A 17,038-nucleotide genomic window follows, 5' to 3' on the forward strand; every position below is an offset into this window, starting at 1 on the left:
TAAGAGAATGAGGAGGGGACAAGCATCCCCTTTTATAGTGCCAGGCATAACTGGCTGTTACTGAAGAGTTAAATTTCAAAAAGTTAGTCATAATCATTTGGAGCCACCCCCTCCCCTTCCTTCACTCCCTAGAGGTGAGTCATCCCCCTGCTGAGTGTGATGGATCATCCCTACCCACATTGCTGAGCAGCTAGGTTGCACGTATGCTTTGCTGATGTAACTCCGTGCCAAAAGTAACTACACCATTTGAATTAGCCAATCCTGTGTAACCTCGCGAAATTCCATGGCTTTCCCTATATAAACCTCCACCTTTAGAGGTTCGTGGTTCTTCGGCCCTCTGTCTCCTGCGTGAGATGCGTGGCATGTTGGCCCGAGACCTCGGTGTCGGCCCGAGATCTCGTTAATAAAAGATGCCTCTTGTTATTACACCATGAATGGCTTCTCGAGCTTCCTGGGGCATGCCGCCATCCTGAGACTGGAGCGAGAGTCCCAATTTGGGGTTCTTCCTTTTGTTCTTTCATTACCAAGTAACTGTGGGAGTGGAGCTTAGACAGAAAACTAACACATAGTGAGAACCTGTTTCCAAGAAAAAAAAAACAAAAACAAAAAACAAACAAGGAAAATGAACAAAAAAGTTTTTTCCAGGACTGAAGAGATGCTTCAGTAGAGAAGAGAATATAATACTCTTGCAGAGGATCAGAGTTTGGCCAAAGCAAAAACATCCAGCAGCTCACAACCACCTGACTCAGCTCCAAAAGCTCAGACACACTCTCTGGATGCCAGCACCTTCATTCACATGTGTGCATACCCACCATCACCACCAAGCAGCTACTACATACACATGCATATTATTAAAATAAAATAAAACATTTTAATAGAAAAAATTTTGAAAATTCAGACTCAAACTCTGAACATATATATCACAAATTCTCTCCTAAAAGTAGTATAGGGAAAAACTCCAGCATTAGAACCTCATTGATAGTAAAAAAAACCATGTAGTATGTGGAAAATTACTACAAATCATTTATAGGATTATACTCTATAAGGTGTCATGGTATAAAAGCATAAATTTCTGCTAATCCATAATGATCACCAGAAAAGAAATAGTTTATCAATGTCTCTGTGGTCTTATCTATAGAGAGGTTCCCCACTCCACAAGACTTGTCTGTTTATTTAAATAAGACTTTGTCTAAAGGGAAGAGGGCAATGGATTAGGATACAAATAACATGATGAGGCATAGTTCAAAAAATGAGGTTTTTCTTCCTGTTCCAAGCAACTTTTGCAATTACAATGTGTCCTCTTTACTATGCTGACTCATTAGGAAGCAATGGTTCTGTATTGACAAGTCATCAATTATAAAGCTAGACTTGTAGGTAAAAATCACCTTGTTTGAGGTGATTGGGTTTCCAAAGCTAATTGTATGGTGTTTGCTCATCTCAGGTGAGCATCAGTGAGAAACAGTGTCTAAAATACAATGCACAAAATAAATCAGCCCACAACTTCTCTATATTCTGCAGCATTAAAAGAGGAACTATCAATGATGATGTCAAAAACTTAAGCTTAAAAGTAAATTAGACATGAACTCATAAATCTACAACACATTATGCCCATCATTTGGGGAATGTCCTCAAAACACTTTAGTGATTTATCACAGGATTCTATCCTGCCAGTGCAGAGCAAAAATCATATTGGAACAGACTTAGAATCCCTTTGAAAACTATACAAAACATAAAGTTACTTAAAGGCAACATCCAACCGCTACAGAGAGACACAATGGAAAGGATTTACTAATGAAAGACCTCAGCTCAGATCTTAGTCAAAGGACTGCCACCTTAGCTATTATACAGAGTATATTCAAGAGCAGTGAGCCTCAGATCTCTTCACCTATTAACAAGAAATGTGACTGAGTAGTGATCAGAAAATCCCCATGTGGGGCCATATGTGAATATTAGGTAGTGATGTGACCAGAGTAAAGAGAACTGAATGTAAATATGTCAAGCAAAGAGGGTTCCATTGTTTAATCCTGTCTTTAGCAGTCTTTTTCTTATTTAAGTTTTAAATTTAAGTTCTGAATAGAGTCTCCTCAAGGTTTAAAAGTAAAGAGTTTTGAACAGATGAGACTGATTTAAACTAGTGTAAAATTCCTCAGTGTAGTTTTGTGTGGGTCCCATGTCCACTCTGCCACAGGGCAAGGCTGCAATAGGCGGGATGTGGGAGATGACTGCACTTACCCCATCGACCAGTGGTTGTATGGGAAGTCAAGGTACACTGCTCTGGGGATGATGAAATGCAGTCTGAGGCACAGGACCACTGGAGCTGCCTGAGGGATTGGGAAGGTTCCTTGGGCCTGCAACAAGGCAGGGGCTTTCTGGTTCTTATGCTCTTAGGCATCCAGGTGCCCCTGAATGCCACAGAAGAGTTGAGAATAGAGTTGGGGCCCATGGAACTGGATCTAGTCCCAGGCTGAAGGGGAAAGAAGGGGGTCTCTAGCTGGTCCTTTGAGGAGAGGCTTTGCTTGGTGAGGGGGTGCCTGGTTTGGCTTGGTTGTGGTGGTTGCTGTGGTTGGGAGAGCAGGGAGGCCTTCTGCAGGAGATTAGATGCTGGCTCTGTAGTCTAAAGCCTTCTCTGTGGCTCACCATGGTGAATCCCAATAAAATGAGGCAGTCCATGGTTTTACGATATTTATCGGCATGGTGAAAAGTGAATGATTAAAACCATACTCCACTTCTTAGGGTGGACTTGCGATTAAGTACCTTTTGAAGGGTGAAATATCTAGGAAGGAAAGGTTATTGGCTAAGCCTCCAGGCCTTTGGTACCTCATTAAAATGGAGAAATGTTTTGAGTCTATGAGACCACAGGCCATGTCCTCTACCTATGGAGGAACTTGAGGCATTACCTTTCTGTGACTGATGTCCATGAATCTATGGAGGGCTGTGGGCTTTTGATCTGCCTAGTTTCCCAGGAGTCAGCTGAAATGCCTACTGTCTCTTCAGTGTCACCGGGATTTCTAGCCTTAGTTCAACCAAGAACCAGACTGTCTTTCATGGTACCACACAGTTCTTACTTCTTGTTTTCATATGACTCTATGAAAGTTGCCCAAAGTGCCTCAACCACTGAAAGGTTCTGTAAGCTAAAACTGTAAAGAAATATTAAGGCAAAAATATTAAATGTCAGCCAATCAGTGACTATAAAATATAACTATGCCCTGTTCCATTCAACATACCAGAACAGTCAGCCAGCTGGCTTCCCTTCAATGGAAGGGGAATGATAGAGCAGCATGGATTTAGAATGTTTACAATAGGCTTCTTGACTTACAGGATTACTAAAGCATGTGTCCTTTTTGATGGGCACAGCAGTAGCAGCTCATTCTGGACTTCAATGTACATGTTAAGAAGCCTCTCACACCCCATCAAAACTTCCTTTTGTCTGCTTACGTGGGCATTGGTAAGCTTTACTTAATTTTGCTTATTTTTTAGATTTTCTGACATAGGGTTTCTATAGCCAAGGAGGGCCTAGAACTCAAAGTTATCCCACTGACTCAGATTGGGTCTTGGCATAGACTACCACATTTGATTCTTAATTTTAATATTTTTCAAAGGAACTATCTTCATTAGGAACAATCAGGTTTTCCACAATTGGCATTTCACATATTTACTAAGAAAATTACTTATACAATAAATAAGAAAGAGCTCATTTATCACACCCTGACAAAATGCTCCCAAATACAGCTAATGGCATTTGTAACTCCTAAAGATATGCAGTATTAATTAAAGAAACTGAAGCTTGCCTTCCCCCCCACGCCCCCATAATTTCAACATTCAGAAGACTGAGGCTGAACAGTTATGGCTGGTTTGGGCTACCTAGGAGTGGTAATGGCGGTGTTGTGGGGAGGAGACATAAGAAGAACAAGCCAGGTACAGTAAATCATACCTGTAATCCCAGAACACAGGAAGAAGCTAAGGCAAGAGCATTCTGAGTTCAAGCCAACAGAGGCTAGATAGCTATGTAGTTAGATCCTATCTCAAACAAACCAATAACCAAAACAAGTAAGTGCAACTGCTTTGAGTGACTTTATTCAGTCTCATTGCTGTGGTCATATACAGATACAAAGTGCTACCTTACCCTCACTTAATAGTTACAAGAAATATTTGTTAACTAAAACAAATGTACAATGAGTTCACTGTTGTGCCCATTTTAGTTGTATGACATAACACATAATGTGCCACAAATGTAGAGAAAGCAACCTGGGGTCACTCTTAGACAAGGAGAGAGAAGCTGGGTTTGGGCCCACACTTATCTCTCTTCTCAGTACCTTTCTCCCTTACCTTAGCCACCAGTTTCCTACTTAGGCAGTTACTTACAACTGAGGACCTTAAGGTATAGTGCAATCCAGGGACATCTGTTTTTAAAGGGGCTTCTCTGTAAGAAATCAATGGGACAGTCTTTTAAATGAAGAGAGTTAGTGAAACTGGGATATCACATGCAAAAGAAGATGGACCATTAGCTTACACTATATATAAATATTAATTCATAATAGATTTTAAAATGGACTTAAACATAAGACCAAAACTACTGAAGTCTAGAAAAAGAAAATAGGTAAATATTTTGACAGTGGATTTGTTAATGATTTCTTGGATATGATATGAGCCAATTGGATAGCTCAATGGGTAAAGGTTCTTGCGTCGCCAAGCCAGATGTAATCAGTTCAATACCTGGGACCTACACTAAAACCTGACTCCTACCAGATGCCCCTGACCTCCTTGTTTTGAGGTTTGGTCTGTTGCTTTGCATTGTAATGCTAACTGCAGACCCCCAAGGCCTGATTGTCCCAGAGACAAGAGTCCACAAGTAGACCCAAGTGATGAGATGTGATCTTTTCCCCAAATTATTTCTGATAAGTGAATAAAGATGCCAAAAGTCAACAGCTGGGCCGAAGACACAGAGACAGGGTTTAGCATTCCAGGACTTCTGGCATCAGAGAAGAACCATGAGGGGAATAGAATGTGAAGGGAGGAGGAAGCCTCCATGGGTCAGGTAGGTTGGCTAATTGGAGTTAAGAGAAGCCCACACATAGGAAATTTAATTTTATAGTGGGATTATTGGCTGTGAAACAGACATAACAGCAAGAGGATCCATATCTGCCCAGCTCCTTTGCTGATTAATGTAAATATAAAGCTTTTGGGTGTCTTTTATCTAGGAACTAAGTGGTCAGAGGCAGGGGAGAAACCCTGTGTGAGGATTAAACCATTTCTACAACATTCACACATACAAATCCTGTCATACACACACACACACACACAAATAAAAATTGTCACTTTTAAAAGGGGTAAATAAATTTGTCATCACCTATGAGGATCCAAATTCTATCACTACAATCCATGGTGTAGGAGGACGACCTCCCCACTCATTTGTCCTCTGGTCTCCATATATACACACTAACATATATAGACCTATGGACACAGAATACATTAATGAGTTAATTAATTAATCAATCAATTAATTAATTAATTAAAAGTTTTTCTAATTATCTGTTCTTGGCCCCAGCTCACTCTGTCTTTGCTTTACACAGCTCAACTCCCCACATCTGCCTCCCCTTCTCTCATGCCTGTCATTCTTTCATGTGTGTTTCTCCTCCCTTAGTGTCCATGTTTAAATCTATATTCGCCTTCTTATAAACTATAACTCTGGTGATTAGACAGATACTTCCCAGGTTGAAAGAACTTGCTGTGCGATCATGAGGCCTGCAGTCCGAATCCCAGCATCCTGCAAACACCAGTCACTACAGCTGCCAGGAATCAGATAACATCTTCTTAGGCAAAAATAATGAAATACTGCCAGTAATTTGGATGAATATACAGTTATGAATATATGGCAAAATGCAAAACTTTGTCCTTTTAAGATGTAGCTCACAAAAAGAGTGAGTCAAAGGGAAGTAAACATACTGGTTTCTTTTATACCATGTGAACCAAACAAGTACTGTTATCTCTACAAATCTGTTCCTTTCTCATAAGCCAAATTTAAACAATGCTTTGGAAAACTATCCACCTGGACCTGGATCATCCTGCTCTGTTGTCTCCATCTTGATTTTCCTCAGCTCTCTTTCTCCTCCCTCCTTCCTAGACTTTTCCCCACCTACCCTTCCTTCTCATCCAATGATAGGGTATGCCTTATCCCGGACTCGCCTTGCTCCATAATGGCATCACCTTACACAGAGCAGTGCCACAGATTTCAGCAGAATACAGGAGAGGGATGGACTGGGGAAATAGGATGCTCAATGTTCAACACAATGATGTGAAGGGTCAACATCTAGTCGAAATTCTGTTCTCAGACAGAACAAGGCCTACATTAAACTCCTGGGGTTGGCTATTTCTGTAGATTTCTAATTTCTCAAAGCCTAGCTGAGGAGACACCCATTTAGTTGAATGCTCACCTTGTTCAATCATTAATGTTTAGGAGGGTTTTTTTTACCCTTTTACATCAATATGGGAAAGTTCGCCAACAGTAATAATAGTCTTGAATATAAGATCTGTTTGTCAAGTCCATTTTCCTCATGAAGAACTATTATAAAAATTGAGGACCAGCATGAAGGCTCAGCAAAAGGCTTTTGCCACAAAGCTTGATGACTTGAATTCAATACCTGGATCACATATGGTAGAAGGAGCTACCACCCTCAAGTTGGCCTCTGACCTCCGTACCCATACATGTATACACATACATACACATAAAAATGCGATGAAAATTTAAAACGGAAAGCCTAACAAAATTAATTATAATTCAGCAAAGGTACCTTTAGTCCAATCCAAGTTGCTTTATCTTCTGCTGACTGCTGACTTAACAGTACAGAGGGGGAATGGAAAGAAATGGCCTATTGTTTTGACTGTGCCTAAAACCTCAAGCATGCCCAAGAGAAGGCAAGGCTGTAGGATGGGCAAGGTCCTAGAGGGATAGTACCAAAATATCACCACACAGTAGAGAACACATGTAGTCAGAAACTACTTAAACAGAATGTGTAAGTCCTCAATACACAGGACACAGTTGATGGTGCTTGGGGTGCAATTCTTAGGGGCCCTGCAGTGTGTAAAATACATGACACTTGTGTTATATAACTGTCTGGGATTCAGTGAATATATATGCTTCAGTTCTAGCTTTGGATAACCTCAGCGGACCTTTGTGGAGTTTTTTATCAATAGAGTAGCTCTTTACCTCATAACCTTATTATGCTTTAGGCTTTTATTGTTTTATTTTTCCCTCCCACTATTTAAAGTTGACCAGAAGAAAAGGGTTGTGTTGAGGCTAAGTTGGTTGGTCCGGTTTTCTTCTTGGAGGTAGGCTTCTGAACATCAAAATATCTGAATAGACCACCTCACCTCTAGATCCCAGTGAGGGCTTTTCAATAGAGCCCAACTGAAATTGTCTGATTGTTTCTTCTCAATGATCAGGAAAAAACAACAGTGCCATTTCAGACCTCTTATAGAGGGAGGGGCATGTGGCTGCCTCAGTATTCTGTTGCTCGTGATTTTTGTAAAAACCGAATTTTTAAAGTCTGTTAATGTTTCACAAAGAGGAACGCCACAGTTTGTGGCTATAATTAGCTATAATTTTATAGCTTTACATTGTGTGTTTCTTCCTTTTAGAAAATCCCTACCCAGTACAAGCCATCACATGCACAGAATGTCCAATGAGTGGGTTGGTTCTCCACAGTCCTTGGTGTAGTATTTAGTTTAGTCATTTACATTCTTTTGTATATGAACCCCAATAGGCTTATATGTTTGAATACTGAGTCATCAGGGAGTTGAATAATTTGAGAAGGATTAGGAGGTGTGGCCTTTGTGAATAGGTATGGCCTTATTAGAGGAGGCATGTTATTGAAGGAGTGGGTTTAAAGGTTTCAAAGTCCAGTGTATCATTCTGGGATATATTAGGATGTACAGCCCTCAGTTACTGCCCCAGCACCTTCTTATTTGCTTCTGGCAATGATAACTTGTACTGATTTTCTAAAACAGTAAGCAAGCCCCCAATTAAATGTTTTCTTTTACAAGAGTTGCTTTAGTCATGGTATCTCCTCATAGCAATAGAATAGTGACAAACACAGAGTTTATTTGACTTACAATTTCAGGTAACAGTCCATTATTTCAGGAAAATCATAGGAATTGCAGGAATTTGAGGCAGATGGCTGACGAATATTCATAGTCAAGAGTAAAGAGAGCATATTTGCACGGATAGTTACTTAGTAGCTTTTTTCACTTGTATATATAGTTCAGGGCCCAACCTAGGGAATGGTGCTGCCCATAGTGAGCTAGGACTTCTTACTAAGTATTCAAACATATGAACCTTTGGCAGCCATTCTCATTCAAGCCACCATAATCCCTTGTTCCCTAAGTTGATCTTGCTAGGATATGTAATGACAGTAAGACAAATAAGACTAGAACAAAAATTGGTACCAAGAGTAAGATAGTCATTGGGTGCTGAGATTAAAAAAAAAAAATTCAAGATATCTACCACCACCACCACCACAACCACCAAAACGTGTCTATACTCCAACATGATCGAAACAATTCCTAAGTAAGACTCTCTTCCCAGGTGATTCTAGATTGGGTAAAAATGACAGTTAAAAGTAGCCAAAAAAATGACCAAAACAAAGAAGAAAAGCAGCCTTAGAATATAGCCCCCTTTTCCATCACTGAGAAAGTGAGAACTCACTACTATCCAGGATAATCTTGACAATAGTATTTCAGTAGGAAGAGACATGCAGTGTGTGACATGACATTCTGTTACCAGTAAATGATACCATCTCAGTGGAACCCACTCTTCATTTAGTATTTTATGTTGTGGTATAATGTGTGATGCTCGTTCTCGAAAGAATTCTGAGAACTTTGCAGTAATTCTGGATGGCTTACAACCCCTGTTCCTGCTGCTGGATTAATGAAGCATAGCTATATTTATGGATGAGGTTGCTTTTCGGGCCATTCAGACTTTCATTTAGCTACTGTTATCTGTTGGAGCACGAGTAAGCCACTTAAAATTTCAAAATCTCAATTTTCTTATCTCATACGATGTGACGAAGATTGCGAATCCATTGCAATGTCTATTGTGTAATAAATTTTTAATGAATTATGAGAACATCATCAACAAATCTAGCCTGCAAGCTTTTAAAGGGCATGGTGTCATATTTTTTCAGTCTAAAGAATTCAGATATTTAAAGACCTCTAATTTTATGAGGTATGTCCAGTTGAGCACACATAATTCTAGCTTCATGAAAATCTGGAACAGAAGAACTGGCTGGCAGAATTAGAGGTTCAGCTGTTGCCCATGTTTTGAGGGAAGTCAGAGGTCAGATAGCGTGGGCTTGAAGTTTGGTTTTCACTCTTGCTGAGTGGGTTCTTGGTTAAGGCAGGTAATCCCTCTACACTCCATTTCTGTATCTGAAAATGAGGCACGATTACCGGATAAACAAAACAGTGGAAAGAGTGCCCAGGCCGAGCCCTGTACGTTATAGATGGCTCAGTTAAGGCTTGCTATTGCTATCATTGACTTCAGGAACATCGTTCTGGCTCAAGTACCAAGTTCTAGAGGAAGTGCTGGTGGCCAGCATGTCACATGTAATAAGAACAGGTGATTTGATTTGGGGAAAATCACAGCATATCTAGGTAAACAGCACAAAGAAAGCCAAAGACAACTGGAAACATGGCTGCTTTCACTACCCAGTGGAGACAGCTCACACTGATGTTATATTTGGGCAGCCATGAGCTCTTTCTGCATCATCAGAAGTACACCAGCATTTATTTACAGAACACTGTGTTAGAGCAGCTTGGAAAGTCTTAAAGGAAATGAAAAGTAGAACCTAAGAGAAACAGAGTCTGGGGAGGGGAAGACTTCTGTGTGGAGGACATAGAGACTGATAGAATATGCTTAAGTATAATTTGTGTGTGGGTTTGCTTCTTGTTTTTCTTTGTTTTTTTAACTCAAGTCTCATGTATTCCTAGTAACAATCAAGAATGTAGCAAGAATGTAAAGAATCAGGGAGTGGATTATACAGGAGAAAGTGTGGGAGTTAGGAAAGCCATTCTAGTAGTATTTTTTCCTATTCATGTCAGCAAGGGTTTACTGAACATCCCTGTGTAGCAGGTCTGTGCTGTGAAAAATAAGATAAAGAGATACTATGCATTGCTGACCACGTTCCAATGACTATGCAAAGCCAGCCAGGAATACATTTGTAAAGCTATCTCTTGTCCTGTGATCAGAGAAACAAGCATTCTTCAGTGACTACATAAGGTAGATAAGAGAACACAGAGACAGAGACAGACAGAGTGGGTCAAAGATATACCATGACATGAAACTACAGTTCAAACCCTGGAGCCTTTGGAAATGACAGACCTAACTAGAGTACTGGAGAGTTTAGATGAAAGGCTGAGAAACATATGCCCAAGTATTAGGCATGCAGAAAGAGCAGGTTCTTTGGAACATCTGCAGGTAGGAATGACAAGGAGCAGCATCCGCTGAGGTATACCGGGATCCAGCTGTTTTTGGAGATGGGGTACTTGAGAGAAATACTTCAGTATTCTGAGGATGTAAGGCTGGAAAGAACAAGATATATCAGAGGAGATACAGAACAGCATTAGCTTTCCAGGAAGGTGGGGAAGCTCCACCCAAGCATGTCAGACAGAGATATACCATAGATTTGTTTAAATTTTATGGACAGTGCAGGGTTAAGTGTAGAGTGTATTAATAAGGCATAGGAATGCCTACATGTAAGAAAATCTTACGCCAGCAGTGGTGTGTTTTCTCTCACAGTGAAGGGGTGGTGACAGGAGGGCAGTGACTGATTCAGGTACTCTGCTCTCTGCAGTTTGGGTTTGTCATGCTTTGCTCTCCTAGAGGCCATTCTGCCATAAGAAGATGATTGGTTGAGCACAGGACCTTGCAATTGTGTTTAATGATACAAGAGTGGGATATAAGCCAACAGTTCCTTTATCATCCATCATAAAGGCCCTTCCAGAGACCAACAGCCTCAGTAGATTTCTGCAAGTCAGGTACATACCATCTCCAATGGCCACCTTTGGCTGTAAGAAAAGCTAAGCAAGCAGTAATTCTCCTTGTATAAAAGGTCTTGGCATGGGAAATTGGGAATAAACAACGAATAAGTTAAGCTACGATTTTTTCTCCCATAGGGAGCAGGTGAGATACAATGGGGACCTGCAGCAGGCTAATGGTAACAATACATGCCTTTAGAAGAAACGTGGAAATTAGAAATTCTTCTAGTTCTTGATGTGGAGTCTCAGGGGAAACTCAGCAAAAGGCTGGATATAAGTTTAAAAGCCAAAGGCTCAGGGCTGGGTCTGAGACTCTAGCTGTGAGCAGGGGCCATTAGAAGAGTCCGGACAGTCCAGGATGGCATGTAGCAGAAAGAGAATCAGGCCTCAGTAATGACATGCTTTTAGAGCAGGAAGAATGTAAGGAGATGACCAGAGAGGAGAGACGGGCAGAGAATTTCTAGAAAGAGACTCCAGAAGGGCAAGAAATACCAAAGAGGTCTAAAGGTAAAAGGCTGGAAATTGCATAGAGAATTTTGTCATATGATTTCATAGCTGGTCTCAATCTGAGCCATCTATTGGTGGAAATGGAACAGTCCATTTCCCTGTATTGTAAAGGAATGCAGCTGGCTAGTTTAAATTCCTTCTCAGCAGAGACTCTAAAAATGCAGAGGAAGAAAATCAATGCAGTAGGAAGTAGAGAAAAACATTAATGGCTTGACTGGGGTATAGTTAGGGATTAGGAGAAAGGCCAATAGAAAGGGGATAGTAGAAGACACAGGAGACACTTGTAGGAATGAGAAAAGGCATTCAGGCATCACCCTTTATCCATGGGTTTGTATTTTATTGCCTTTGTTATTCATGGCCAACTACCTGCAGCCCCCAAACTTCCAGAAATAAATAATGCATAGGTCCTTTTCAGTAAGTCTTATTAAAGCGTCTTGTTCCATTCTGTTTTTTTTAATGCCTTTAGGGCTTACTTTTATTATGATTTTTAACTACGTGTAGGTATGTGTTTCTGCTTGTCTCTGGCTTCCACATTCCCTAGAGTATGAGACAGTCCTGAGTTGCATGAAGTAGGTGCTCAGTACCAAACTCAGGGGCTCCATGAGAGCAGCAAATTCTTTTAACTGCTGAGCAGTCTCCAGCCCCTTCAGCTGCACCTAATTAACAACTCAATGCTGTCCTAGGGGTGCATAGAAAAAGCCCTAACACACAGTTTCAGAAATCCAAGGGATGTGTTCTGCAATGGAAGAGGAAGCAACTGTAATCATGACTGCCAGACCAATTTTAGTTGTCTGTCAGAATGGGGGCCACCATTCCTAGCTTTGCTGCACTTAGAATCTGAACAGTATGAAGCTTTTGAGTACAAAGAAAAGAAGAGGAAGGCTGTTGGGAAAGAATCTGAATGCCCCCCATACCATCTCTGTATTTAAAATTATAGGAAACCTACATGCTCAGTAACACAGATGACAAGACTGCAAGACTCACAGTCGTTATACACCGTACATCTTACATCAAATACTATCTTGCGCATGGTATTTCTTAGGCACAAAATAATTCCATGTGAGCCTCAGTCTGAGAAGACGTGCCAATTTGCCCTATTCTATTTTTACACAGGCCATCACACCAACCTTGGAATATAGTTGGATAGCAAAGTTATGCAAAGAGTCCCTGAGTACTACAAGAGCTGGTCTACACAGAGAGTGTGGTCCTCTGACTTTGCATGGGGCATGCTTGTCTGACAGTCCATGGAGCATATACCTCTGGCCTATCCTTGGCGCATGCTCATCTGACTCACTATGGAGCATGCTCGTCTGACTAACCATTGAGCATGCTCCCCCACCTATGCATGGAATGTGCTCTTGAGAACTTGCATCTATCTGTACACAGAGGAACAGATGTGCTTTCATTTTCCTAAGCAAAATAACAGGAAGTATCATCATTCTTGAGGTCACAGTATTCATAACAGGAATGTGTGGAGAGTCAAGTGAGATCTATTGGGAAGCATGGTGTCTGGTTCAGTCCCTATCTTGAGGGAGATAAAATAATCTCAGTTCTCAAATGGTGTCAGTCACCGTAAGGACCCAATCCAAGAGGACGACTAAACACTTCTGTAGTCCCTTATAATCTGAGCTTGAAAGGGGCCTCTGCCTCTTCAGCCAGCTGGGCAGCTCACAGAAATTCTATCCTTGCAAACGGAGCTATAGGTACCAGAGAAGCAGCTCTTCCCTCTGATTAGTGGAACAGCTATGACAGAAATTGCCTTTTCCCCAAGACACAAAGTGACATATTAAAGGAGAAGCCTCTCTTTTGGTGCCATGGAGTCATTTAAAAATAAATGTAGAAACTCCAAAGAATGTCTGTTAAGCACAGCTGTAATTCAGCGACACAAGACCATTCACTTCAGCCAACTCTGCCGGATTCACTTCTTGATCCTCAGATTATGTAGGAATCAAATCCAGTACTATCTTTACTTTCAAAGTCAGTTTGCCTGTTTTGCTGGTGACTACATGGTATGTTAGAGCCTTGTACTTATGCTTCAGTTTCCAAACCTAATTGTGATCATGGGCTGGTAAGGTCGAGGACCAGGTATTGAAAGCCCTCATAGCTTACCCACCTGGGTAAGCTTGCAGGAATATTGCCAAATGAATGAGAGACTGATGAAAACTGGAGTTCAGTAGTGGGTGGGTTGCTAAGCAGCCTGGTAAAGAGGATTACAAATTAGTTCCCATTAGTAGAAACGGTGGGGTGGACAGTGAGAAAGACCGCTGTTCTGGGCCAGCAAAACTGGGTCCTAGTCCCAGGACAGCTTGCTTGGCTTTACTCACTCAACAAATACTCCTCGAATTTCTAGGCATTTGACAGGCTCAGAATAAGACAACATTTCTTCTTCCAAAACATACTGAAGGTGTCTAATTGGATCATAAGAGAGATATGGGAATACATTCCACCTTGGTAAGTAAACGTGGGGTATGTGCTGAGCAAGAGGCTTCTAAATCAAGTTATTGTCCAGGAAAGCATTCTGAAGACTATTACTTCATGCCTTGAGGGATACAAAGGGTCATTTGTAGACTGGTGGAAAAATTTACCCACCACAGGGAACGGGACTAGTGTTTGAGTTATTCTGCATCATGAAATGTAGGAGGTGGCATTTGACAGCTGGTAGCATAGCCAGAGGGGAATCTAACCTAAGTTACGTTGCAAAGTAAAAATGCCATTGAGTCAGTACAATTTGCAGTTGAAGGTAGAAGTCTAGAGACAAGACAAAACTGGGTTTAAAAATAAGCTTTGACATACACCAGTCACGTGATAGTAATCACTTAAGAAACAAACAAACAAACAAATGAACAAACAAACAAAACCAAACACTCTTCAAGTTTAGATTCCTTAGCTCAGTGTTCTCCTGATTTGGATATCTATTGATGTCCAACAACTCCTCTCAAATGAAATGCCTTAAGACAACACATATTTAGTAATTCTCAGGGTCATTATGAATTAAGAATGTGTTATGGCTTAAATGAGGCCCTTGCTTCAAGGGTCTATCACATGGCTGCAACGAAAGTCAACCATGGTTGTGGTGCTATCTCAAGACTCCAGAAGCTCATTTTCAGGTCTCTTGGCAGAGTTTGGTTCTTGCTGGCTGGTGACCAGAGGCTCTCTAGAGTTCTTTACTGTGTGTTGCCCTCCTAAGGCAGTATACACTTCCTCAGAACCAGTGGAGATATGGTGTTGAATGGCAAGACAGAAAGGCCATTGAAGTGAATTCTGATCACTATGGCCCCATTCTGTAGGTCAGAATTCACAAGCTAGCCTACCCTTCTCAGGTTGGCAGGGGTGGGTTGTTGGAGAGTAGGAGTGCATGGGAGGATGGGCATTTATACAAGAAAGAGAACACTAGAAAATCAAGCTGTGGGGATTCCATCTTTGATTTTGGTTTGCCACTAATTTGTAGGCTAGACCTCCAGTCAATGTTAGAGCTATTGTTATGCTGAATGGAGGGATGCTGAGCCAGAGGAGAAATGTTGAGCCAGAGGCAGAATGTATGGTGGGTGGAAGAGTAAATAAGGTTAAATAAATAACTAAGAGTAAATAAGAGTAAGTAATTTGGACAAGTCAAATCACCTCCTGCCTCTGAGACACCATTTTGTCCTCAGCAAAATGTAAATACTTGGTCACAGGGGGGAAAATGAGGGAAAAAAAAGTGCAAGCTTCAGTTTGTTTTCTAAGGGAGGAAACCTAGCAATCTCCAGCTTGCAGGGACAAACTGCTCTGGGCCTTTTCTGTTGTGTTGATTCAGAGTCTGTCAGTCTGGTATCTTCAAGGATTTTAGTATTTGGCCCCTTGGAGCCAAATATTAAAGAAATATATTAAATAATATATAAATAATTAAGAATTACATGACTGGGAAAATCACAACGAGAAAGCTGGTTTTGGGAGTCCTTTAAAGTATGTCTAAGGCTTTTTTAAAAACTACCTTTGCTTCTAAGGAGCCCGTGGTGGGTGGGCCTAGCTGAGAGAAAACTGGCTGTATGTGGGAAATTTCACACTCCTGATAATAAAATGGTAATAAAATCTCATCCGGCTCCCAAGGCTTAGAGTAGAGGGGATGTTTATGGTGGAGGGGGTTCCCCAACACAGGTGCAGCTGCTTTCCAGGTTGTGAGGTTTCCAGCCCTACAGGGCAGCTGGGGTTATGGACTCTGTGGCTCTTGCTACAGCAGTTCCTTCACTTTGGGAGAAAACACTCAGTTGTCCCGCCCTGGCGCCAGGCAGCTTCACTCCAGGCTCCAATTGAATGGTGTCACACTGGGGTGGTTTGCCCTAGTGAAGGCAAACAGCTGGGGAGGACATTTCAGAGGGTGGCAGTGTCCTCCCAAAGGATAGCCAGTGATTGTGGATAGAACTTGGGAGTCAGCCTTTCACAAAGGCATGCTTCTCAGCAGGAAATGAGGGTGGGGCGGAGCAGTCCCCCGATAGAGACAAAGCTTCTTTGAATCTTTATCAGAAGGCCTGGCCTCTTGCGAGAGGGGTACCTGGGATGCCAGGGTAGGGAGAAAACTCCAGTGTGGAATCTCATTACCCTCCCTCGCTCTGCCCACCTAGAGCGCACAGTCCCTTACAGCCTACAGCTGCTGGTGCAACGAGTGTCCCTCCAGCCCAGGAGGTCACCTCCTGCAGCGTCATTACCCATACTGGAGAGTCGTGGGTAGCTCAAGAGTAGTTGGGACAGCCCAGACCAGATCCGGCCAACAGTCTCACCTTCCCAGGCTGGCTGCTCCACCAAACTACAGCAGTCTTAGGAAACCTAATGAGAACCAGTTGTAGTGACCTCTGGCATACTTTCTCAGAGTCGCTGATTGGTCAGTGGCTGAGAGCTGTAGCCAATCAGCGCGGTGTTTGGGCCCACATTGCGGACCAAAGGTCCGAGTGGGCATCTGGCGGGCACAGTGGCCTGCAGAGACTCGAGGTGTGGAGGGCAGAGCCAGGGAGGAATGAGCATGTCTTGGGACCCCACAGCCAGGCGCCAACACCGCCTATCGCTGCTCCTGGTGCTGGTGCTGCTGTCACGAGCCGGGGCTCTGCGTCCTGTGGAGCTCTTTCCTTACGGGGAGTTGTGGGGAGATCGGCTGCCACGGGAGGGCAACGTGGAAAGCTCCCCAGCTGTGAAGCTAGCAGTACCTCTATGCTTCTACTGTGACCAGTTCAGCAACCTCTACGTAAGTTCAGCTCCCAGAGGTGCGTGGCTTGGTGTGGGGTTGTAGTTTCTTCCCAGGGTGTGGAGCAACTAACCTCAATGTTTAACTTTCATCGCCACTGGGGACCGGGCTTAGCAGTGGCGCTGCAGCTTCTTGATCCCTACTGTGGAGGAATAAGGATCATTTCAAGGGAGAGCTGGAACCGTCCCCCTCTACTTCGACTTCCCAGGCAGGATGATGAAGTTGAGGCTGCTAGTGCGGTTTGTGTTTAGGGGCGCTGGGAGACTGTGCACACTTAATTAGCAATCT

At 42.3% G+C, this 17,038-nt stretch overlaps 1 protein-coding gene across 2 annotated transcripts in view; it reads left to right on the forward strand.

The window, feature by feature from the left end:
- The first annotated feature begins 16,483 nt into the window (after positions 1–16,483).
- Nid2l1 (nidogen 2 like 1) overlaps positions 16,484–17,038 on the forward strand; it is a 46,273-nt gene continuing 45,718 nt past the window's right edge. For both annotated transcript variants that reach the window (XM_039103367.2, XM_063282657.1), the window contains exon 1: positions 16,484–16,750. In XM_039103367.2, the coding sequence (XP_038959295.2) occupies positions 16,526–16,750 (225 nt within the window). In that variant the 5' untranslated portion in view covers positions 16,484–16,525. The remainder of the gene's footprint in view (positions 16,751–17,038) is intronic.

This window comes from Rattus norvegicus, chromosome 2, assembly GCF_036323735.1.
Source record: "Rattus norvegicus strain BN/NHsdMcwi chromosome 2, GRCr8, whole genome shotgun sequence".
NCBI classification, from domain to species: Eukaryota; Metazoa; Chordata; class Mammalia; order Rodentia; family Muridae; genus Rattus; species Rattus norvegicus.